General features: G+C 39.7%; 2 protein-coding genes across 3 annotated transcripts in view; one reads left to right on the top strand and one right to left on the bottom strand.

The window, feature by feature from the left end:
- Positions 1–25235, top strand: part of PI4KA (phosphatidylinositol 4-kinase alpha) — a 53585-nt gene that overhangs the window by 19147 nt on the left and 9203 nt on the right. For both annotated transcript variants that reach the window (XM_041410057.1, XM_041410056.1), the window contains exons 20-42: positions 11845–11953; positions 12445–12581; positions 13456–13589; positions 13759–13841; positions 14115–14185; positions 14303–14427; positions 14869–14950; positions 15577–15660; positions 16017–16106; positions 16578–16697; positions 17280–17372; positions 17721–17877; positions 18152–18279; positions 19519–19677; positions 19902–20053; positions 20536–20643; positions 21361–21488; positions 21565–21684; positions 22336–22415; positions 22553–22746; positions 23476–23566; positions 24371–24538; positions 25084–25137. In XM_041410057.1, coding sequence (XP_041265991.1) covers positions 11845–11953; positions 12445–12581; positions 13456–13589; positions 13759–13841; positions 14115–14185; positions 14303–14427; positions 14869–14950; positions 15577–15660; positions 16017–16106; positions 16578–16697; positions 17280–17372; positions 17721–17877; positions 18152–18279; positions 19519–19677; positions 19902–20053; positions 20536–20643; positions 21361–21488; positions 21565–21684; positions 22336–22415; positions 22553–22746; positions 23476–23566; positions 24371–24538; positions 25084–25137 — 2667 coding nt within the window. The remainder of the gene's footprint in view (positions 1–11844; positions 11954–12444; positions 12582–13455; positions 13590–13758; positions 13842–14114; positions 14186–14302; positions 14428–14868; positions 14951–15576; positions 15661–16016; positions 16107–16577; positions 16698–17279; positions 17373–17720; positions 17878–18151; positions 18280–19518; positions 19678–19901; positions 20054–20535; positions 20644–21360; positions 21489–21564; positions 21685–22335; positions 22416–22552; positions 22747–23475; positions 23567–24370; positions 24539–25083; positions 25138–25235) is intronic.
- Positions 1649–10464, bottom strand: SERPIND1 (serpin family D member 1). The gene is made up of 5 exons (XM_041410058.1): positions 10351–10464; positions 7480–8348; positions 3593–3866; positions 2529–2673; positions 1649–2144 (listed from the first exon to the last, which is right to left on the bottom strand). Exons 2-5 carry the CDS (start codon positions 8330–8332, stop codon positions 1953–1955), a joined length of 1464 nt encoding a protein of 487 aa, XP_041265992.1. The 5' UTR covers positions 8333–8348; positions 10351–10464; the 3' UTR covers positions 1649–1952.

Raw genomic sequence — 25235 nt, 5'->3', positions numbered from 1 at the left:
GCAGTAGGGATATCTGCTTGTAATTTGTTCATACTGCACATCCATTAACAGGCAGGAAAAAAGCATTAATTTCATACTCTGCCCCTTCAAACCTCTTCACTGAAGCTTGTCAAAGAGAAGAGTCTAAAGTTAGCACTAGTTAAAAGTCAGAGGACACTTCCTCTCCTTCCCATACCTCTTCCTTCCACTGGTTTCGTACATCAGCCCTCCCCAAGTTCAGCAGTGATCACAAGGACCAGTTCCATCTAAAGAAATGTGTTTATAAATGTCTTGGATCACTGTTATTCAATAGTTACTCAGGTTTTGCACGAGCCAGCTAGTCCTGCATTGAGATGTTCTAGTGGGGGGCATTTTTCAGCTGTCAGTGATGCTGACTGGAGTGAAAGCAGGACCATTCCTTGCATATTGAGAGAAGATTAGTGCTTATTAGAGACTTAATGTATAAGTTAAGGAATTACTTTTCTATTTCAAATTTTTATTGATGGTATATTTGTTCTGAATAACTGGGGATAACTGCATTTTTCTTAACCAATGTGACCTTTAAATGCAATCAGATAGTGCCAGAATCTGAAGCAAGAGTTAATGGTTACATTATAGTTGTTGAAGCAAATATTTGACTTTCTTGCACAATGTATGAAGATCATGAGTTTTGAGCAGTAGCTGATTTGCTTTCTGCTTGACCTCTTTGCCTTGAATAATTGTCTTTACTTAAGTCCCCAAAAACCAGTATTGCAGATGCTCCAGCTCATTCAATCATTGATAGACTAATTAAACCTAGGGCATGAATATTTAAGCTTTTGCATATGCTTTTCTTTTTTGTATATGCTCTCCTTTTTGCATACAGATAAAACAATAAAATGTGTATATGAATGTTAATTTCTGTTGTGCACTTCCAGTACTGAAAATTGTCTATCACCTGATGAACTTAAAAGACAGGAATAGGAGAAAACATCTGAGTTTCCTATTCAGTGTCAGCTCTTCATCATTCATCATCATATAACAGCAGTATTTCACTGGCTGGCAGGTTGAAAAGCTTTTTGTATGGAGCATATCACTGGAGTAGATGCAAAATTACAAACAGTTGTATATAAAAGCAAAATTAAATCAACAAATTAAACTTAATACTGGAAAAACACCTTTTTAAGAAAATTCCTAATTCTTAAAAGAATGGTTGGTTTAAAGATTACTTGTGTGTTTTTGCTAACATAAGACAAACTTATGATGTGTATAGATATATTGATACAGTATTTGATACTGCAGAAAGTAATAAAAATACTCTCACTAGATTATGTGGCAGATTTTTTAAAAGCTATGGTGTAAAGTAAGATATGCAGAGGTATGTTCATTGTCTTGAATAATTTGAATGTATGGTGCAGCTCTGTTCCTTGTACCAAGGAGACAGTGATATTCTGCAGCATTTGTGTGCCTCAGTGTGAATGTTAATACACATTGTGTGTATTCACTGAACACTAAATGATGCAAGCCAAAGAAAGAATGGAAGCATTTGATCTGTTTCAAGTTAGATTGTGGAAAGTGCCCAGGAGAGACTTAGGTGTCTATGGCTGGTCAGGTATTCAGGATTTCCTTAGTTCTATTTATCATAAACAGACATCCTAGCACAAATTTAGAGCTAGATTTCAAGACCCCAGATAGTCTAAATACTTTATTGATTACATTTTATACACTGTTGCAAAACACAAAGTGTAAGGCACTTTATGATTTTTTTTTCACTAGTAATACACTTGTATCAGTACATGGCACTAATTGCAGACAAATTATCTGCTGCTGTGAGTCCATTCCTGAAAAACTACCTGTAGATAATACGTTTTCTTTTTATACCAGTGACTTTTGTATTGGTTAATACGACAGTAAATTTTCCTTTATGATACTGGTATTTTAACATACATTATACAGCCCATGTGTAACAGAGTGTTGGAGGCTCTTCTCTGCTTTTAAGATGTGGCAGGGTTGGCAACTCTGCCCATGAACAGAAGGCAGCTGGTGCGGTGCTCGTAGATCAGGAACAGAAACGGGCGGTCCACCACAAAGCGGATCTGAGTGGAGAGAGGCATGAAGCCCACCGTGGTTATTGTTGCAGCCTCTGTGCCCTCCTCATTCACTGTGATTGTGCCTTGGTGATTGAACTGTTCAGGCAAACAAAACAGGAAAACAAACAAGAGAAATTGAGGCTCTCCTAAGTACACGAATGATGTGCTCACAGCCTTCCCTGCTCCATGTCCCACACCCTTGCGGGTCACCCTGCACAGCACCAAAAACCTTTGGGGTCTGTTCTGTGGAGAAGCCTGTTCCTGACTGACCACAACACTCTTAGTGCCTTTGCATCTGATTAAACACGTGCTTCATTATGGGAATAGACAAGGACAAGCTCATAACCCTCCCTCCTCTGTCCTCCAGAAGAGATGAGGAAAAAATATTGTTTTAGCATACTGTGTAATATTATTACTGAGCTGCCATGTTATTGGGTGATAAAGTTTAATCAGAGAGAAGGTGAAGTGAGGAGTAAATACCCTGTCAATGGTGATCTTCTCATTTGATATACCAGAGTAGTCTCCTTTTCCATTGAACAGTTCTTCTATTCCCATGGATCTCAGATAATCAATCAAATTATAAGTCTTCTCCAGCTTAAATTTAGGCAGAACCACTTCTCTTGTTCTAGTAAAAATAAACACAAAAAGGAAAAATCATTGAGCAGGTATTTATGTGCATGACTCCTTTGCTCTACAGACCTGTGGTGGTTTGGAATTTTTTTGCTGTCTTCAGCAAGCAGAACACAGATATACAGGACTGTATTTTTGCTTTCAAAACTTGAGCATCACGACTTTTACAACTGTGCTTTAACAAATTAATTCCCCTGTGAAAACTGTTTGTTTGCCAATTTGATACTTCATTTATAATGATTTGCATTATTTATGTGTATAAGGTATGTGACTTTGAGCAGTTCACTGCATGCTTGTAACAAATGTCGAGCTGTCAGATTTTCTGAAGCACTAAACTGGAGAATTGTCACTTATTGTGTAGAACAGAAATAGGCTGAATTCCTGGATAGCACATTAAATCATCTCCTTTGATCCAGTCTGCAGATACCCTGTCATCTTTCTCAAGGGAGGCTTTATTATTTTTCCTCTCCCATAATTGTGATGTCCTTTGATTATGGAATGTGTTCCCTGACACACAGCTCTGTTGAAATGCTCGGTGCTGAACAGAACATAGGCTGATGTTCTGTTGGTTATTGGTTCAGAATAATGTTATTTCACAATCCTGTTTTTCCTTCTCATTGTAAACTTTATCAGTAAAAATGTTTTCTTTAAATCTACATCATTATATACTCAGTAGAAAGAATTTTGAAACTTCATTACAATTTTCTACTTCAATCATCCTTGATTTCTTGATGGTATGTAAATTTTGAGAGATCACCGGTCCTGATTTTTAATTCAGTAAATCCATTTTTTGGAGGTTTTGTTTCATATTTTTTTATCAAAATATATTACCCTCTGCATGCTTTACTTACCCTCATCAGTCTCATCAAGAAAACACATTAAAACTTTACCAAGATGTGCTTTTCAGCAGGTACCTGTTTGTCATGCTCTTCTGCCACTTTTCTACCACTTGAGGTGTGATCTGCTTTTCGAGGGCTTTCATGCCAGCCAGTTTGTGTGGGAGCACCACGAGCATGCTGATGTTGCCCACGAAGGGCAGCTGGATGATGCTGCAGTCCAGCTCAGGGTCAGCAGCAGCCAGGAAGGTGCCCTTGGTCTGCATCATGGGCACCTTCACCGTCTGCTTCTCGTTCAGCCGGAAACTTCGCTTCGTGGTCATTTCCGCTGGAAACTTGTTCTCCCAAGTTCCTGTTCACACAAGGCACAAGACAGATAAACCCCTAGGTGGCTGTTTAATGAATTGTTCCCAGAATAGATTTACACCAAGCTTTAAGTCAGGTGGATTGGGATTTACTGTAGGAGATCGTTGATTTCAGTGCAGCTTGAATTAGAAGACAAATTTTAAAGTCACTTCAAAATTCCTGGCTTTCTGACTTAACATTTGTCTTGAATTACAAAAGCAGGTGACCACAAACCAGAAATAAGAATTTGGTTGGTGTGTATTATTGTTCCCTGTAAAGAACCTCAAATTTAAACAGATGCAAAGAATTTTCTAGGGTTTGCCTCTAGCAGAACACCTGACCCAGCTGAGTTTTCTGAGAGATGTGATGCTTGAATTCAGTTCTGAAGGCACCTTCTTGGAGAACACTAGTGATGTATCAAGCTAAGCAAGGGCTGGATTCATTTTGCATAAGGTCATAAAAGATGCTATGCTGAAAGTGTTGTGTTACCTTAGTCCATTTAGAATGGTTCATTTTCTCTCTTAACCTGATGAATTGGGGTGTTGACTGCTTAATTCTGTGGTCCAGTTTGATAGGATAACAGGCTCCTGTAGATGTGCTGAAATCTGACAAGTTTATGCCCAAATAATGCAGTCCAACACATTTTGCAGCCCAGAAAGCTTTGCCATCAGGGTTTGAAGCTTTTTATGTGGAGATACTCTGGATAGCAGAAATATTTATTAACTGTTTGAAAAAGGTTTTTTAAATGCAGTGTTCTATTGGTCTTTTTATAGAACTGTGGCTCTGGAATAAACATCATTTCTTAAGGGGCAGACAAAACTGGAAGATTATAGTGGAAGTAGGGTTACTAGTATTTCCTGTAAAAACTCAGGAATTTAGATCATCATTGGCAAACAAGTATGTGAGCAATGTGACTGTGACTATGTGCAGAACCTACAGTATAACCTTAATTGGTTCTTTAGCCTGACTTTGTCAGATTTACTGTGAATAAGAAAAGAAAAGCCTTAAGTCTGTCTTTCATTCTCATAGTTCCTGCACATGTCAGGCTGATGGGGACCTGTTTGAGAAGTGATCAGACTTTGGTTAGTAGTCTGAAAGGTATGGGGCATAAAATGTGTTATGGTATTCCCAAACAAATAGTCTCATTTCCAAGGAAAACCCAGTATCTAGCTGTTTTTCAGGGAGCAGAATTCACAGATGAAGGACTCCAGCTGGCCATTGACATGGGGCTGCTGTGGGCCAGGGGAGCTTCAGCAGCTCTGCCATCCACTGAGGGGTGGGAGACAGGATCAGCTCTTCCTAGTGAAAGAGAGGAGCTGGGGAACATTTTTCTTGGATTCAGTTTTGCAAATGTGTTTGTCTTGGGGTAGAATACTGATCCCCAGCAGGAGCTGTGTGTCCAGCTGAAGCCAGCTGGCACTTTATGACTCCTGTGTCTTTCTGTTTTGAATCTTCCCCCAAGATGTCTTTTGGACCCATCTGTGGTGGCAGATGTTGAGTCCATTGAGTGACTCCTCTTTTGCACTTGTGACTGGCATCTCAGAAGAAATCAGGACATTTTGGACCTGTCAACATTTGTCAGTTACCAAAACTGCCATGGCTAAAATAGCCAGGTCCTACTTGGTAGGAAGCTCATAAATGATTGCTCAGAGCTGTGCTGAAAGGGGGGTAGGCTGGACATGTGTACAGGATAAAATGGCTTCTTACCAACATAAACAGTTTCCAATAGTTTCTTCATGGTCTTCTATAGAAAAGGAGGATGAAACCTCACAGTGTTTGTCAAGTATCCCACTATTCACTCTTACTGGTACTGAGCATCTCTGTATATCTGGAAATGCTTACAGGTTTCTTAGTTCTGGGGGCTTAACAGAGCTTTTCTGCAGTGGTACAAACAGCACAAAAGGAAAGATATGGACAAAATTCAGCATGTTAGAAGGAGTAGTGGGGAAACTAAGAAACCTAGGAGCAGAACTTGCTTTTAAAAAGTTCAGTTCCACTCAAAGTAGTATTCCCAGGAGACTGTCACTGTAAGAAAAGAATGAGAGCAGTATAGAATTGATCTTTGTTTTGAGGGTTAGAAATTACAACCTTGAGCAGATGGCACCAAGGTAATTTGGACTAAGAGGACTTAATGGGAAGAAGAAAAACCCTGAAGTCTTTTTGATCTTGATGACTCAAGAGTACCAATACCATAGCTGTCTATTTTTGTGGTGTTTTTGTTATTTTGAGATGGCACAAGTATTTAATAATTTCAGAGTGAAACAAAAAGGTATTTCAAATTTCACCAAATAATGAAAAAAATAAAAAAGTATCTGTTTCACTTTGTCTAGTCCTTTTCTTAGGATGGTTTAACAGGCAGTAAAGCCCTGTATTTAGTATGATATGATCATCAGGGGTGTAGTCAAGAATACAAGTGAGTGCCTCTTGGATGGTACCTGAGAATAGGAGATTACTGAATTTTATGCTAATGATTGCTTCAGATTCTTTTAGGAGTAAGTGGCATTATTCAAGGAAGTAATTCCTTGCAAGTGAGTGGGAAAAAGTACATTTATAGGACTGTTGCTTCTATAACCTACTGAGATGGCAGGTGTAAGAGAGGCCTTTGTTTCCTGGAAGCAGGGACATAACTGGGGAAAAATAAGCTCCTTTATGGATTATGGAAAGGAGTGTGTTGTGCTTGCAAACACTGTTACCCTTTTGAACTAATTTGTCTTTCCTTACCCATGTAAGTCAGTAGCAGATTTCCTTTTATCCTCAGTTCTTCTTTCATTGGCATCTCACACCTCTTGCTCATTTAATATAATTTTAGAAGTTTGTTGAAAAACTAACAAACTTTCAACCTGAGGCAGATAATTTATCTTGAAAATCTCCCCATAGTCTCTTATTTTAAATGTCAAGACATTGAAAATAAGGGTTTATATTAAGAATATATTGTAGAGTCTTTATTTCAAGCCTCTTTTACTGTTCTGCCTTTACTAATACATGAAGGATCCCATATCAGCAGATCATTCATGCTGAATTAACTGAGATATTCCATGTAGTGAATGTGTTTGGTTTTAGTTGTAGAAGAGCAGTGTTTTGGTCATTCTCTTAGGTCCCCTATATGGACTTGTTGACAAGGATCACACTCTGATCATATTAAAAAATTGCTTCCTTTAAACTGAAATTCTTTGTAGCTGTTTGTATGAATCTTGAATACTTCAGAGATATTAAGTGCTTTAACTGAAATCAACCTGTAGCATTTCAGTGACACTAAGACTGAATGTGACTAATGACTTGCATATGTGTCTGTACCTCCCCATCTGATACTTCTGAAAAGCTTGTGCTCTCTGGGGCTGCTCTGTATTCATATGTTGTTTTTCTGTCTCACTGTGATTCATTAAGGTTTTGGAAGTAGTAAGCATTTGCTCTAAGTATGCAATACCCACTAACTTCAGAGCATTGTTGTGCTACAGAAACAGGCAAAAATGGGCGAATAATACAGATTCCTAATGAGGGAGTCAGTAGATTTTTTGTCGTGTACATTAGACTTAAGTTTTGTCTGGGATTTCTAACGACATATGGCAGTGCATTGCAAACTGAGAAAATCCATCACTAAGATTGAATTAATAGAGTCTTACCTTTAAAGTAAAGACAATTAAGAATCATCATCAGTGTTGTAGGGTTTATATTCACAAGAGCTTCCTTTATTAATCCCTTGGTCAGCTTCAAGATGCGTTCATTGGTTTTGGCTATGAAGCTGGGATCTGAGAAATCAGCTGGTTGGGGGTCAGCAAAGTAGTATGTTTTCATATTGGTTTTGAAATCATTGAGAACAGAAAAGTCTTTATGGATGTAAAGGTCATTGACAGACCTCAGCGTGTAGCCAAAGTTGCGCCTGAAGAGCCGATGGGTGAGTTTGCGGAAGAGGTTGTGAACGGTCATGAGCTCGTATTTGCTGCTGGCATTAATGAAGTCTTGAAAGCCAAGAACTGATAAGACTTCCTGCTGGGTTTGATCCTTCAGACCCAGGGAAATCATAGCCATTGCAGTGGAAATACCAACAGGAGCCATGATAATATTGTCTGAGGAGCTGGCCTGGTCTGCCACGCTGCGGTACAGGTTGAAGCCAAAGTTTGCATTGAGGATATTGAGGCGCTGGATTCTGGTTTTGCCTTGGAATAGTTCAAGAATATTTCCTTGTTGAACTTCAGAAACTATGTGTGGGGCAGCATCAATAACATCACTGTAGTCATCTTCACTTAGTATCTTGTCAAGGTCTAGGTAGTCCTCTTCCTCCTCCTCTTCAGGAATCAAGTCATTAGTGATGGTGTTTTCTCTGTGGAACTCGAGGGGTAGGTTTGGCATGTAAGTCCCGTTTTCGTGTGGCTGTGCACCTTTAAGGCTTTCAAAATGCTCAGTGACGTCCTTGACTCCGCAAAATGTGGAGGTTATGATGAGAGCAAGGGCAAGCAATTGAAATAGGAGCTTCATTCTGACTGGTGAAATCCTGGAAAACAACATAACACAGTTGAGAGAGTCAAGGGTAATTGAATTTTAGTTATCTATTCCCTAATTTTAAGTTCATGGTGATTTCTGTGGCAGCAGAAGATCTATAGTTACCCTGTTTGACAGTACAGTATTTTAGTGGAACAGATGTCAAATAGATGGGTAAGTCTGTTTTACTGGTAATTGGTTTTGCTTACACAATGCCTCCAGCCTGCCAAAGAATTGGTTGACTTCCTCCCATACAAATAGTCATTACTGGCATATTTCAACAGTTACAAACTCATTACCCAGAATATGTGGGACCCTTTATTTTAAACTGTTACACTTAAACTGTGCACTGACTGTGTGAGTAGTGTATGCTGAAAATACAACATGAAATTAAGTTTGAAGATATGAGCTTGGTAGGAAGAACAGGGACTCCTGATCCAATCCCCTGCAGAAACATACCAGAAGGCTGACATGTACTGAAAAATTTGAAAAACAAACATCCTGTAGCTACAACAAAAGTGGAAGTTTTGCGGGAGTATTTTGGACAAGCAAGGCAGCAGTCTGGTGAATAAGGGCGATCTAGGCACGTAGGAAGACGTGTATTTGCACTGAGTGCCATTAGTGGGACTGCACTGGGCATGTCCTGGCCCACTCATGGCTCACTCATGGCCTTACTGGGGCGTGTTACTCAGTGTCTGTGCACCCTTTCTGCAGCTCTGCCCTCATCTGCCACTTTTGCAATGGATTGGCTTGATTCTGCTTTTGGCTTAGTTATGTTTTGTTTCACTTTTGTGTAGCACTGCAGAACTCGTAGTGCGCTCTGTTTTCTTCGTGATTTGAAGTCTCTGTGGGCTCCCTTCAGAGCTGTGTTTCTCTAGGGTTACTGTGATACCAGTTCTAAATTTGTAACCTCACCTCTTTTATTTGAGAATACATTTAAGTAGAACCTGCATTTTTCTAAGGGAAACTTAATATTTTAATCTACTGAGTATTGGACTATTGCATTTTAAAATTATTTTTTAAATCAAGAATTTTCTTCAGTATATATTTGAAGAGAATCCATCACACTTACTCAGCTGTAAAACCCTCCACCAACAAGTAGGTCTAAGAGACTTTTCACCATAACATTGGGTGCAGTAATTAAAGTGATCTTCAAAATATATGAAAAAGTGTAATTGCCTTCTGCGACAGTCAGAGATCAAAATGTAGGTGTTCAATAGATCTGTCAGCTGAAACTGCATGGGTGTCTGAATGCCAGCCCTCAGACTTAAAGATAAAGTTATTTTGCGAATTTATAAAGTTAATCTGGATTTATACACTTTCTTGAGTAAATGACAGTTATTAACAATATAATATAGCACTAAATACTGAATACAATTAAAACAAAAATCTTACTAAGATGTCGATTAAAATGCTTTTTAAATTAGGAAAGAGAGTTGTTGTGTAAAGTATAAAGGTTCACGTAGCTGTACCTGTTCACTGACCTGTGTATCAGTGAATAAAACCTTGAAGGAAAATATTTTCCAACATGTTGTAACAGGATGGAAATAACTGAGCTGACAGATTAGTTTTTGAAACTCTCCCCCAGACTAATTTGCTTTAAATCCTGAAACCATTTAAGGTGATCCTCCCATATAAAAGAATACATTGTTTTGCAGAAAATATCCAAATAAGTATCCAAATAAGACACTTATGAATTTGTTTTACACTGTGATTGAGCATCTCAGGTCAGTCTTTTTCTTATTGTTTCTCCATAAATTCATTTGTTTTTTCCCCGCCCCCAGAAGTCAGGCCCTTAGGGCTGAGATACTCTGTCCAGTAACCATTGATAAACATTTTCTGCTCTTGGCACAGCAGAATTTGCTGTCTGTATTCCCAGCTTTATGTTCTCATCTTCACCAAAGTAAAGTTATTGCTCAGCTGCACTTACACAGGCAAAACATCCCCCTTCTCTGCAGTATATATGTCTTTGGTGAGATCTACCCAAAGTCACAGAAGAGGTAAATGAAGCTTACCTTTAAGCCACTGTACGGGAAGGATGTGTTGAAAAGCTCAAGTAAAGGGAACAGCAGGGTTTAAATCTGAACTTTGACGCTGTTTTTTTGTGTGTCTCCCAAAGTAAACATTCCCTAAACCAAACACTGCTAAACTTACTTCGTCAGCCAAAATCCCTCCCTTGCCTAGTGATCTCTGCTGAATTCTCTGTTGTTTGTTGAACTACTTTTATAGCTTTGCAGGTACTTGTTCACTTTTGAGGAAGGTCTTTGAGCAAAAATCAGTGTGTGTATGTGAAGTTTCAAAGTCAAGCACGCACATAAACTTGACTGTTAATGGCAGGAAAAGCCCTGTAGCTGCTGTTTGTGCTGAAATGGGGGACAGGGGGAGCATCTTAGTGCAAATGTGTTTGGGGCCTCTGTGGTTGTGGTGGGGTTTCTTCAGCTGGTGTTGTATTGGTGCGAAGATTTCCATTGCACAAACAGCTTTTTACCAGAGTGCTGTTCACCAGCTTAAACGCAGACTGATTTTATTATAATAGAGAGACTTTTTCATGCTTTTCCTTTTTAAATGACTAATCTCCCTCATGATTTACAAATGCATCCAAAGCTGGCTTTGTGTAAGGTTTCACTGAAGTACTGCTGGCTCTCATATCTTGAGAGAGTTATTGTGGTTAGAGAGAACTTCTTCAAGCTAGATTAGAATGTAACATTTTGTTAGTAAAGTTTACAGTAGTAATATACAGTCATACTGAATAAAGCTTGCGGTTTAATGGACAATTTCTTTTACTTTTTATGCACTGCCTGTGCTTTTAACTCTTCTTAGGATAACACATTATGATCTTTGTTATATAAATTTTTCTAAAGTTGTGTATCATGTTGGCTGAGAGGATGTACTGCTCCTCCAATGGTAGCAGCTGTTTGTGCAAAAAGTATAGGAGAATTTTAATAAGTGTGTTGAAAATAATGCTCTTTTACTTGCTTGTTTAGATAGTAAATTCTTCAGAACTGATGTCATTCTGTGCGTGGGTGCAGACAATGAAAGATCCCCAATTGGTGCCTCAATGTATTTCCACAAAGCTGATAAACAATAGCACCAGAAGTGCTTTTGGCTAATATTTATTTAGTTTGGAGTTCCTTTACACTCAAGCAAAGCTGCATGGCATTGTCTTCGGGACAGTTTAAAGGACCATGTGGTCTCTTCCTCCCTGCAGTGGATAGTATACTAATATTATGTATTCTCCTCAGAGGTTACTGTACCAGCATGGTGTTATTCCTGTGTAAAACAAAGGAAATTCTTACTTCAGGCATTTCAAAGTTAGCCTCTCAGCTCTCCAAAAAGGACTTAATTCCGACTATATAACAATAGCAATATAATGCTAGTTTTCATAGGTGACAAAGAATATTACCTTTGTAAATCACAGTAAAGAAGGTACATGGATTGATTCCTTAGTGTGGAATTAATTTATTCTGACTCCCACCATTTTCTGATGTTAATTTTTATTTCTTTGGTAGCTCACTAGACGCTTGCCACCCATCAAGGAGGCCAAGCCCAGGCTGCAGAAGCTGTTCCGTGATTTCTGGTTGTATTCAGTGCTGATGGGATTTGCTGTGGAAGGATCAGGTACTCTGCATTCTAAGGGGACAGCATTGCTGCTCACATTTAAACTTTTGATGACTCTAAATACAACTCTGTGCAACCATTCCCAGTAGCTCAAAGAAAAATTACAGGCATGTAGAGACTTCAAAGCAAACAGCTTACATGAATGACAGTTCTCTGGTGGGATTTCTTTAAATCTTTGCAGTTTTGTTGTCAGATTCAGCCCAGTACAACTTGTACTTAGTTTTATTCCTAAGAGCCTTAGTTATGCGTTTTGATAGCCAGATTCCTGTAATGGAAGACAAGACACATGGGGTACAATGGTAATTAAGTAGAAACTTCACCTAAACATACTTACTAAGTTGGGAACATGGATCATGTGTGTTGAGTGTCTGTGCTTAAGAGCATGAAAAATCTGCCCTAGAAGTAGTGCAGAGCTTGGTAATGCAGGGAGCTTTGTGAAAATTGATTTTGTTTTTTTGATCCCTCATTCCACCTTCCTCTTTCTGTTCCAGGTCTTTGGCCAGAAGAATGGTATGAAGGTGTGTGTGAAATTGCCACCAAGTCTCCATTGCTGACATTTCCCAGCAAAGAGCCACTCCGATCTGTTCTGCAGTACAATTCTGCCATGAAGAATGACACCGTGACTTCTGTAGGAATTCATTTCTTCCATTACCTCCTTCCATAACGTCTGCTAGTGTTAAATGACATGGTACCTGTGATATATTGAGATAGCACACCCCTTCACCTGCCTCCTGTCAGTGAAAAGCAGCTATGTTCCACTATTCTTCTGACAACAGGGTGTATAAGTGACTTGGGGTCAGTTTTATGGAGTGTTAATACAAGTATTTAGGGGAGTAGCAACACCACCTTGGTTAGGTGTAGAAGCCAAGTCTTTGTGGAGATGGAAGCCTCTTTGTGTTTTTTCATCCATTTTGTACCTGACAAAACTTGCGCTGATTGGAAAAAGAAAATCAGCAAAGTTTGAGAGGAAACAACACATTCAGGCTTTCAAAGAAATGTTATGTTTGCTCTGGCTTGATACTGGCTTGATTCTTTTCTCTCCCCTGAGTTTGTAGAATAGATTTTGCAGGACAGATTTTGCCCAAGGGCTCTTTTTGGCTTATGAAATCTCTTTGGCTCTCAAATAATACAGAAATCTGCATTGTGCCTAGTTCTGTGACACCAAAGACTGGCACAAGTCCATGAAGTTTCAGGAGCTGGATAGTGCTGATGTTGGTCAAACTTGCATGCATTTAGTGTAGGAATTGTATTTCTTCATTGGAATAACTGCATGGGAATTACCAATTATTTCTACCAGAAGCTTGATTCCAGATTTAATTCTGTTCTGTATTTGAAGCATTGAAGCTTGCTGAGTCAGGGGAGGCTGGTCTGAGTCTGTAGGCAGAAGCATCCTGACATATTGTTTGTGAAGGTTGAAATGTTAACAATAGGTGAATGAATGTCTGAGGACACAAACTAGTACAGGACTCCCACTTCAGATACCTTCATGTGTTCATCTCTAGGCTGAATTAAATGAATTACGGAGCACCATCATCAATCTCTTGGATCCTCCTCCAGAAGTGTCAGCGCTGATCAATAAGTTGGATTTTGCCATGTCTACCTATCTCCTTTCTGTTTACCGCCTAGAGTATATGAGGTTTGTGCTTATCCATGTTCAGTTTTTTCACTTATGAAACAGAAAAAAAAAAACCCTAAAGCAAAACAATCAGTAAGTTCCTGAAACAAATAAAATCTGAAATAAACAAAACCTGAAACAAATAAACAAAACCCCAAAGATGCAAACTTACAAAACTCTCCTTCCCTAGGGTGCTGCGTTCAACTGACCAAGATCGCTTCCAAGTCATGTTTTGCTATTTTGAAGACAAAGCAATTCAGAAAGACAAATCTGGTAAGATTTACCTGTCTAAGTTTCCTCTTGACTTGAGGTATGAGGAAATTATCTCCAGGCCTGCAAAGCAGAAACAAATCAAGCAGCTATATAACAAAATGAATCATGTTCACCAGATTGCTGCTGCTTTTTTCTTGCCAAGAGCACTGGTTTTGTTTTGAAACAAGTTCAATATTGGCTGAGTAAACATAAACACTTTTTAACTGTTAAGCCTGGTTTATAAAACAAATGTAATTTTGACAATGAAACCTGTCACTTCTCTCCATTCCTCAGGCATGATGCAGTGTGTGATAGCTGTTGCTGATAAAGTCTTTGAAGCTTTCCTGACAATGATGGCTGATAAAGTAGGTTTCCTGGAAACTAAAATTTTGGATTTGTATAAATGTTCTCATTTCAGTTTATGAAAGTGAATTTGTCTGTTCCTTTAGGAGCTTCATACTTCTCTTTGGCATGTTTTTTAGCCTAAAACTAAGGAGAATGAAGAAGAGCTGGAGAGACATGCTCAGTTCTTGCTGGTGAATTTCAACCACATTCACAAGAGGATCAGAAGAGTTGCAGACAAATACTTATCTGGACTGGTAGACAAGTGAGTATAGATTTCATGTTTCTCTTTTCACAATGACTGTTTAGTGGTTGCTTGGGCACTTGGTGACACTGATCAAGTGGATTTCTTGGCTGCTACTTCTGCTGAAATGTCTGCTTGAAAAATTACATTCAAGGGTATTTTTAGCCTGAGCTCAGAAACCTCTGGTGAAAATACGTGTCTGCTTAGTATTGCCATGGGTGGAGCAAAGCAAAGTGCCCATGATAGAAATGGAATCTCAGCTCCTGTGCAATAGCTCTTCTCAGCTTTTGGCTCTGGGTAAAGCCAGGCTGCTGTGAGCCATGGCAGGCTCTGTGGCTTCTGTTGAGTATGAGCTTACCTAGGGATGTATAAAGCTGGCTCTTTGAGCAGCTCCCTTGATAAAATAATGGCCTTCTTCAGCTCTCCATGGTTATTGTATTTCTGAATTCTGTCTTGTTCTAGATTTCCTCACTTGCTGTGGAGTGGAACTGTGCTGAAGACTATGCTAGATATTCTTCAGACATTGTCACTGTCTCTTAGTGCAGTAAGTGCTTTTCTTTCATAGAACTTATGTTTTTTTGCTTTGTTCTGCATTTATTTGATACTAAATTGTGTTTGCAATTTGGTTTTCCTTTTACTAAGATTGGTAAAATCTTAATTTTAAATTCTGTGAAGCAATAATTATCTCTGCAACCCTATTTCATAAGTAGTAAAATTAGTGCTAAAAAGTTGTTGTCAGATGTGGTTTATAATTGTTGAAATGTCTCATTTGAAATAAAATTTCAGTGGTGTTTTTCTGGTTTGTGGTTTGTTTGGTCTTCTATGAATTAATGGTTTTCAGATTGTATTCTCTCCAGTCTGTGTATGTGTATCCATATTTCTTGCATCTGTTACGTACTGGAATTTTTTAATATGGGAATGCTTTATAGAATTTATTTTAATGCTTAATGTTGAGGAAAGTGCTTTGGATTTTTGAAATTATTTATTCCAATTATTTATATTATTATTTATAACTGGAATACAAACAGTTTCTTTTAGAGATGTTCGAATTGAGAGCAAACGTCAGCAAAAAAGGTTTAGTAATCAGGATTCTTGTTTGCTTCCTGTAGTGCTAATGTCAGGTGATGATGAATTTTATCTTACTGAGAGTTGATAATTGTTTCTGTTCAGGACATTCACAAGGACCAACCATACTATGACATTCCTGATGCTCCCTACAGAATAACAGTCCCTGACACACATGAAGCCAGAGAGGTGGGTGGCCCTCCTTGATTTATCAAAGAATGAAATAATGCCTCGTTTCATAGCTTGGAGATAAATCAGTGAGCTGCTCTGAATTGTCATTTTTTAAAAGTACTTCCCTAGGTAAGATTTTTCTAATAGGATATGACGTAGTATTTATGTTTTTCTAAATTAAAATTGTTTTACTTGACTTAAAGTGTGACAGTTCTTTTCTAATCAAGGGCACAATCAATTGTTACAGAAAATTTTAGCTGTGTCACGTTGCTACAGCTGTCTTGCTCCCTATGTTACCTATTACACACTTAAGATCAGTTCCTGTTGTTAAATGTCCTGTCTTTTACTGATTGTGTTGATGCTTTTTATTCTAGAGCATAGTCAAGGACTTCGCTGCACGCTGTGGGATGATTCTGCAAGAGGCAATGAAATGGGCTCCCTCTGTTACAAAATCTCATCTCCAGGTATGGGCCTGCTTCTGTGAAAATTTGATTTTTGCACATCTTGGACACTGCAAATCTACCTGAGGTTTATATTTCCTTCCCTAAAAAAAGAGCCTCAAGGGATTCTGTCCTTGTGTGAAAGGACAACTAATTACTTTCCCTTCTTCCATGTAGTCCAAAACACTTCATCTCATAAGGGTTTTTTTGTCAGAAGTGATTCTTTTAAGAGAAGATCACAGCCTTCAAGAATTTATCTTGATAAATTTATTCATTTTGAATACAAAAGGAGTCTTACTCTGTGTATTTAGGAGGACATTCAGAAAATCTTATTGCCAGGGGAGCAATGCCCTGAAGGGATGAGTAGAGATAGTCTTTCGTCACAATTGTGTGTAATTAAGTTTTCCATAGTTTGCAGTGATGCAGCACTTGCTTTTGAGCTGCCTTGTTTTGAAGATAATGAAGTATTTTGGAGTTTGGTTTGGTTTTTTTCAGGAGTACCTAAACAAACACCAGAACTGGGTATCAGGGTTGTCCCAGCACACCGGACTGGCCATGGCTACGGAAAGTGTTTTGCACTTTGCAGGCTACAACAGGCAGAACACCACTCTGGGCGTGAGTATTGTTTGTTCTTTTGTGCACCTGCAGAGAGACCTTGACAAATTAGAGGGCTGAGCAGAGACCTCGTTGCTGCCTACAACTTCCTCACAAGGGGCAGCACAGGGGCAGGCACTGATCTCCTCTCTGGTGACCAGTGACAGGAGGCAATGTCATGAAGCTGTGGCAGGGGAGGTTTAAGTCTGGGTGTTAGGAACAGGTTCTTTCATTCAGAGGGTGGCTGGGCACAGGCACAGGCTTCCCAGGGAAATGGTCACAGCAGCAAGACTGACAGAGTTCAAGAGGTTTGGATCTGTCAGTGGTGTGGGGTGATTGTTGGGTTTGACCTGTGCAGGGCCAGGAGTTGGACTCAGTGATCCCTGTCGGTCCCTTCCAACTCAGGATATTCTATCCATGGAGGAAATACCCATACTCCTTACTTGATTTGGATCAGCCCTGGTGCTGTTGTATGTAGCAGTCCTGATACTACTACCATTATATGCATAAGGAAATTTAAAACATATGTGGAGGAATAAAAAGATAAAGAGACAAATGATTTGATATGAACAGTATAAACACCTTGTTATGGTCTGGCCTTAGGCAACCCAGCTAACTGAAAGACCAACTTGTGTGAAGAAGGACTACTCCAACTTCATGGCTTCTCTGAACTTGCGCAACCGTTACGCAGGAGAAGTAAGTACAGGGTTTCTCATGAATGTGGGGTGTCCAGAAGCTCTGGCATCACTTCTCAGGGGATGATGTCCTTCCAGCCTATACTGGTGTATGGGTTACATGAAACATAGTCTATACATCCCTTCAGGATAAAGAGTATAATTTTCCTTATTGAACAGATCATTTTAGTGTTAGTCTTGCAGATAAAGCTAACAATTAGATAAAGCTAAAGATTAGATTGCAGATAAAGCTAAAGATTTGGTAAAGTAGTAACAAAAGATGCCTCTGTTTGTGGAGCTCCCTAATCAGCATGTGACCAATACTTCCTAAAAATACCGTTCTTTGTTGAAAACCCCCTAAATTTTACAGGTTTCTGGAATGATTCAGTTCTCAAATGCCACAGGACGAACATCTGACCTGAATAAACTTATGGTGAAAGATCTGAATGCTGCTCTTGAATCAAGCAATACTGAATCCTACACCCAGGCCATGTTTAAGTTGACTGCACTGCTAATAAGCAGCAAAGGTAATGAAAACCAAATGGAGTTCTGCTTTCTGACGGTGAATGCCAAGCATAATAAACTACAAAAACTATCCATATACCAACCCAGTATGCATCAACTTGCAGCAAAACTGTGTTTTGAATTTTTTCTATTAAGCTTATATTGGGGAAAAGCCTCCTTAAACCAAAAGCTATTTATTATTAGGAACTGATTATTGCCTGTGGTGCACACCAGTTTCATGCTGATGTGGAAAGCAGTTGTTCTGTTGGAGAAATCTGAGTGAATGTTTGTTTTCAGACTGTGATCCCCAGCTCCTTCATCATCTGTGTTGGGGACCCCTGCGAATGTTCAATGAACATGGCATGGAAACAGCAATTGCTTGCTGGGAGTGGCTCCTTGCTGCCAAGAATGGAATAGAAGTGCCGGTAGGAAGTGATTTAACTACTCCTTCTCTGCCCCTGCAAGGGGCAAGAGAGAAGATTTTGGGAGATTCACAGATATTGTGAATCTGTGTCAAGGATGTTTAAATGCACTGTTAATCACTTTAGCCTGCCAGGAAGTCTCTGCTCCTGTATTGTTGGAAGTCTGAGCACCCCCACGAGGTGGACTGTGGGAAGCAGACCTTTCTCAACAGCATGAATGTTACAGCAAAAGAAACCTGATAGAATCCCAGCTGTAGAATTTACTTTGCTGATGAGATGCCTGACCTGTTAATGAATTGACTCTATACTATCACAAACTATAGAATGGTTTTTTGAAACAAGGAGAAATCAGTGTCCCTGCTCATTAATCAGCCTCTGGTATCTGGTATTGCACCATTACAAAAAACATAGGCTTGCAAATGTCCTAATCCTGTAACAGGCTAAACCAGTTGTATTTTTTGAGATGGGGATCAATGTAATAGTAATAAAGCAACTCAGCATGGTGCAGTGACAGTCCATGCAGCTGAGAAAGCTGCCTCTGGTAATTGCTTTGCTTAGGGAGCACCAAGTGTTTCACTTGCTGGAGATAATCATCCATCTGAATTTACTTAGTTGAGTTTACTTGCAGGTTTCAATGGTTAATTTCTTAAGCATCAGTTTCATTTTTTTTTCCATTGGGCATTTGGGGAAAGGTCTTTGTATCTGGTTGAGGAGAAGAGAGAAGCACCTTTGGTTGCTCAGCCCTCTTACTACAGAGGATGCTGCTCCTGAGAGCAAAACTGAATTAGGTGCCATCTGTATGTTGTGCTTGATCAGCCAGAGTGTGTTCAGTGTGCTGAGGGGCCAAACTGTGTCCTGCAGGTCACAGGAACCTGGCGTGTGCTTGTCCCTGCTGGGCTCTTGTTGGAGGCAGCAACCTTTAGTGGAGCAGGAGGATGGATGGTGTGGGCTGAACTAACAGTTCAGTCTCCTCAACAAAATACACTGCCTGGCTGCTGCTGCCTTTAATCTTTCTATTACTAGCTGGGATTCTGGGGGAGTCTCTCTTCCTTTTGTAATGTGGTATGTGAAAGAAACATTTTCTTTCAGGTGGGATGTATAGACTTGTCTCTGCCTCTTTCAGCACTGCAGTGAATTTTAATTGATGTAGTAGGTTCTTGTGTGTGCTGTGGGGAGAGGTGGTGCTTTTCATATGAGAAGATGCTCTTGAAACAAGAAGCACTGTCACCTTCCTTTCTGCAGTTCATGCGGGAAATGGCAGGAGCCTGGCAGATGACAGTGGAGCAGAAAGTTGGGCTGTTTTCTGCGGAGCAGAAAGAAGCAGATCCATTAGCAGCCTCAGAGGAGAGCCAGCCAAGGCCCTGTCCACCAGAGGTGACCCCTCATTACATCTGGATAGAGGTGTGTATTTTTTCTGAATGTCCCACCTGTGGCAGTCTGTATTTCCTGTTGCTGTGATGTGGGAAAGGACTGGAGTCATGTGCTCACAGCCAGGAGAGACACTCTGTTTAGATGGACATTATCATTGAGGGGGAGAAAGGTGTTTGAAACAGAGAAGTCTAGGGGTGGGGTTTGAAATTCAGAAAGGTCGAAGGAAGCATGGTATGTCTGTCTCTTTTTCTCAGTTTTTGGTGCAGAGGTTTGAAATAGCCAAATACTGCAGTTCTGACCAAATCGAGATCTTCTCCAGCCTGCTCCAGCGCTCCCTGTCCCTGAACATCGGGGGGGCAAAAGGCAGCTTGAACCGGCACGTGGCAGCCATTGGGCCCCGGTTTAAGTGAGTGCTCTTGGGTTTCTCCTTCTGCAATCACAGAAATAAGAAATGAGGTTATGGGGAGATGGAAGAAAACAACTAAACACTACATGTTTAACTGAGAATTGCTTTAAAAGCCTGCAGTGATGCAGTCTAAGCTCTGTAGTCCAAGCTGATCACTTCAGCTTGAAAGTACTTTTTTGGTGTTTCAGGAAACGTCATGGGATGATTTAATATAGTGAATAGCCCATATCGTGGATCTAGTAATGAATCTAGTCTTTGCTTCATCAGTTACTTTCACCTTTTGTGACTTGAAGGCTTTCACTTTCTGTGGTTAAGCAGTCACAGCTTTAAAACAGACTGGTGATAATGTGAATAGGTTGCTAAGAGCTCTGAAACAGACACTTCCCAGGCTACACTTACAGCTGTAGTTCTACTTTGCATGGTGCTGTATTGGTCACCATTTTGGGAGAGCCAACATTTCTGTTCTCTGTTTTGCTTATTAGGTTGCTGACCCTGGGTTTGTCTCTGCTGCATGCTGATGTGGTTCCAAATGCAACTATCCGAAATGTTTTGAGAGAAAAGATTTATTCAACTGCCTTTGATTATTTCAGGTACTCTTTTATTTAAAACAATTCACTGCAAATGTGTTTGTGTTTTTCCTGGACCTTCAGTGATACTTCAAAGCAGCAGCTGGTTTTATCTTCTAGTGATTTTTCTTCCTTTCCTTTTTTACCCACTTTAACAGAAACTTGTCTTGAGCTTAAATATGGTTCATAAATTATCTCAAAGAGACTTAGATATTAGTTTCAGATTTTATGTATGATTTAAGAAGCAGGAATGTTTCTGTTCTTTTCCCTTTTTTTCTTAATTTGAAGTTTATTCAATGCTCAAAATTGTATCTAGATTTATAAGGCTTAAAGAACTCCTGTTATAGTATGTGTGGCTGAAATACAGTTTCACTGTTTTCAAAATACAGACACACTGAATCTGATTATTTCAACATTTGACACACACACCAAAGAAAATTTAATTGATAGGAATGTCTGAATGTGAGGAGGTCACTCAATCTTAATAGTAACTTTCAAATGAATCCAGGATGCTGACAGACTGCTGCCCTAATTTTCAGCTATAATTGGAAGTTTATGCTCTTCAGTCAGAGATAATAAAGCCATGAGGATAAAATGTAGTGATGTGTGGTCTCATCCTTGTAGATTTCAGTCAGAATAAAAAGTATGACTTGATTAGGCTGATGAGGGTTTTTGACTGCTGGGAGTTTTTTTCCCCCCCCAGTGCATTAAATATTGCATTATTTGTGTGATTTCTTCAAGTTGTCCTTCAAAGTTCCCTACACAAGGAGAAAAGAGGCTCCGTGAGGATATCAGCATATTGATCAAGTTTTGGACAGCAATGTTCTCAGACAAGAAGTATCTGACTGCCAGCCAACTTGTGCCACCTGGTGAGTTCCTTTAAGTGCCCTTTTAAAAGTGTCTGGTTTCTTTGGATTCTACATCACATCTGTGCTCCATTCTTAGATAATCAAGACACCAGGAGCAACCTGGATATCAATGTTGGATCTCGGCAACAGGCTACACAAGGATGGATAAATACTTACCCTTTGTCCAGTGGCATGTCAACCATATCTAAAAAATCAGGTATTTTTTGGATTGTAACCAGCTCATTACAGCCAATTTTACAGCACAGTTTATGTTCAGATATTTAAAGTCAATATTTACCTTAAACATCAGGCTCATATTCTGGCAGGGTATTTAATTACCAGTGCCAAACTCTGAAAAATGAAGGCAGAAAAAGTTTCACTGATAACAAGCAGGACAGTTCTAATATCACCTGAGTTTTTTGTTAGAATGTTCAATTCTGTTGTGCATGAGAAATAAGACTGGAAGAGATCAAGTTGTATGGAAATCCTCTAAGGAAATTTTTTGCTTCATGGAAACATGCCCCTAGTACTTTTTGGGGACAGCAGAGTGACATTAGATCATGGACTGTATTTTTGTGCAGTTTTAGAGCTACATGCTTTTTCTTTTTAGAAGACTGTCATGTTCCTAAAGTGAATGCACTGCTGGCTACAATAATGTCTCTGTAGCCTGTTGTACTCCATATATTCCAAGAACACCTGCACAATGAGTGGCTGCAGTGCTGACTTCCTGCCTCCACTCTGATCTAAGTTACAGGTGTCCTGTGGTTATTCAGTTCATGTGTTCATGTTTCCAGCTGTGGACAGTTTGAAAGTACAGTTTCACCTACTGAACAATGGCCACTGAAAACTTTTTAATCCTTTTTTCCAGGAATGTCCAAGAAGACAAACAGGGGGACACAGCTGCACAAGTACTACATGAAGCGCAGGACATTACTGCTCTCATTGCTGGTGAGTCATCAGAAGGATGGACAAACTGCCTGAATTTCTTAGACCCTCTTATTGTTGTAGGATAAATAAACTAAAGTATGAGATTGGGAATGTTTTGCTTCTTCCAGAAAACCCTTTCTTTTTCCTGTTTCCTTCAGGCTACTGAGATAGAACGCTTGATCACATGGTACAATCCACTGTCTTCCCCTGAGCTAGAGTTGGATCAAACTGGAGAGAGCAGTGTGGCAAACTGGAGGTCTAAATACATCAGTCTTAGTGAGAAACAGTGGAAGGATAATGTGAATCTGGCTTGGAGCATTTCTCCTTATCTTGCTGTGCAGCTGCCTACCAGGTGAGATATTTCAAAAGAAACAACTGATGCAATTACTGCTGCCTTAGAAGTTGAGTTAGTATTTACAATACATACTGATAGCACTTGCTGCTGGTTGCAGCCTCTTGCATACTGTCACAACTGTTTGAGACCTTTGAAAAGAACTAGATTACTTAATAGACTCATTTGGCTCAGTCACTAATGAAGTCCACCTGCCTTTCCTACCAACTGCTCTTTGACAGCACTTAGACAGTGTTTGATTCAGAAGAAATCAGGTTTGTTTTTTAATAGCATTCAGCCCATTAGCAAGCATAGCATTTAAGCAGTGCTAAAAGTATCTTGGAATGCAGTGTTTTTGCTAGATATTTGCTTGCACTTTACTATTCTAGGAGAATTAGCATAGTTGGCTCTAGAAGGGAAAGGAAATTCTTTCCCCCTTACGACAGTGATAGTTTTTGCCAAGTAGAGTTCTGTACACTGCTTGCTGTAGAATCCCAGACAGAATATTTCAGCCAAGAATCCACTAGTGGAAGTGGGCTGAAATACAACTGGTTTATACAAGAGCACTGGATGAAGACCAGTTGTTTCAGAATCCCCTTTCCACAGCATATTGGGGTATGTTATTTCATAGCTGGACTATTTGTTTATTGAGCATATAGTTTTCTGCCTTCTGCTGTTCTCATCTTCAGATAAATAGAAGAAGCTGTCACAATTTTCTAATAATGCTATTGTGTTCCTGGTTATACTCAGGTTTAAGAACACTGAAGCTATTGGAACAGAAGTGACTCGTCTGGTCCGGTTGGACCCAGGAGCTGTTAGTGATGTTCCTGAGGCTATAAAGGTACCTGTGAATATTTTTACTGTTACAGGGTCCCAGGAGGCCCATTTCACTCAGATATGTTGGAAAATACAGTCCTGACTTAGCACAGTGTATGTTCTAGTGCTACCCATATCTCTGGTAGGAGAGAAGACAGAACAGCTGTGCAAATAGGATGCTGAGAGCAGAATCACAGCAGTAAGAGGAGGTAGCCAGTTAGCTAATGGTAGCTAATTGTACATTTTGCTTCTGGGTATTCTCACTGTACACCAAATGGCTCAAAACTCATCACTTGCAGTTCAACCACCATTTCTGTTCCTTTGGCATAGTAAGTGAAAAGATCACTGGATCAAGCCGTGATGAGTGCTGCTGCTGAAGTTATTTCAAGCATAACCTTTTCTGTGTATTCAGAGGCCAAGGTCTGAAAGTGAGGAAGGTTTATCATGCTGATCTGCAGTAGAGCACTTCAGTCCTGTGAGGGACAGTCTTGTCAGAACTGTGTTCTGTACATCAGCTGTAAAATAGATGGCAGGAAAATGGAACCTTTCAAAATGTCTCATCCTTTCTTCTTTCTCCCTGTGCAAGAACTCCTGGATTGTACTTTTAGTAACTTCATTTGGTGTTCTGGGAGGTGAGGTGATTCCAACAGCTAGGTTTCCATGGAAAAAAATGCATTAGATAAAACAGCCATAGTTTTGTGAAAAAAAAAGTTCCATATTTCACTTGCCTTGCTGGAGGGAGCTAGATGACAGCATTACTGACTGATGTGTAGTACCCACACATCAGTGAGTGCTGCAAACCCCTAATGTGTCTGACCTGCCTTTTCAGTACCTGGTTACCTGGCACACGATTGATGCTGATGCACCTGAGCTCAGCCACGTCCTGTGCTGGGCACCCACAGACCCACCAACTGGCCTGTCCTACTTCTCCAGCATGTATCCACCCCATCCTCTGACAGCCCAGTACGGAGTCAAAGTCCTGAGATCTTTCCCTCCGGTAAGAAGAGTTCCAAGAAAGCCTCAACACGCCAGGGGAAGCTCTGGTCCTGGTCACTGTGGCCACAAGTTTCATTTTAATGCCATGGAGAGGCATGTGCTAAATGGGCATAGCACACTGCAGAATGTGCACAGAGTGGGATAGAAACTTGAAGTTGATTGTCCCATGTAAACCTGGCCCATGTGTTTGCAGCTTTGTTATAAATGACACTAAGCTGAATTCTTCAGACAGCCTTTCTCAAATCATCTCTTTTGCCTCTTCTTTCAATGACAAAGTTGTTTCTTCTAAGGCAGCAGAAAGCAGAAAGCTTGTCAGGCTTCTATTAGGACTGTGAAGTATATGATTATTAATTACATTTTTGAAGGGAGTAACTAAACAGAATAATACTTAGATTTGAGAGAGTTACATACATAGTTTAAAATGAAGAGGCAGTGGGATTTTGTTTATCACCTAACTGAAAGGAGCTTTTCTCTGTGTATGTGACTCATCTTCCCTTCTGACTACTAAAACAAAACAGTAAAACCCTGCCATCCCTTCTCTTTCAGGATGCCATTTTATTCTACATTCCACAGATTGTTCAGGCACTGCGGTATGACAAGGTGAGATTATGAATCAGCTGCATGTGAAGAAAACAGATTTTTAATGCAGTTTTTAGATTTATAGCAGTAAGTAAACAAAAAATTAGGTGCAATCTAAT

Source organism: Onychostruthus taczanowskii, unplaced genomic scaffold (genome assembly GCF_017590055.1).
Source record: "Onychostruthus taczanowskii isolate IOZ18803 unplaced genomic scaffold, ASM1759005v1 scaffold32, whole genome shotgun sequence".
Lineage (NCBI taxonomy): Eukaryota > Metazoa > Chordata > Aves > Passeriformes > Passeridae > Onychostruthus > Onychostruthus taczanowskii.
The sequence above is the reverse complement of the archived record's forward strand: the minus strand, read 5'-3'. Positions and strand labels throughout refer to the sequence as shown.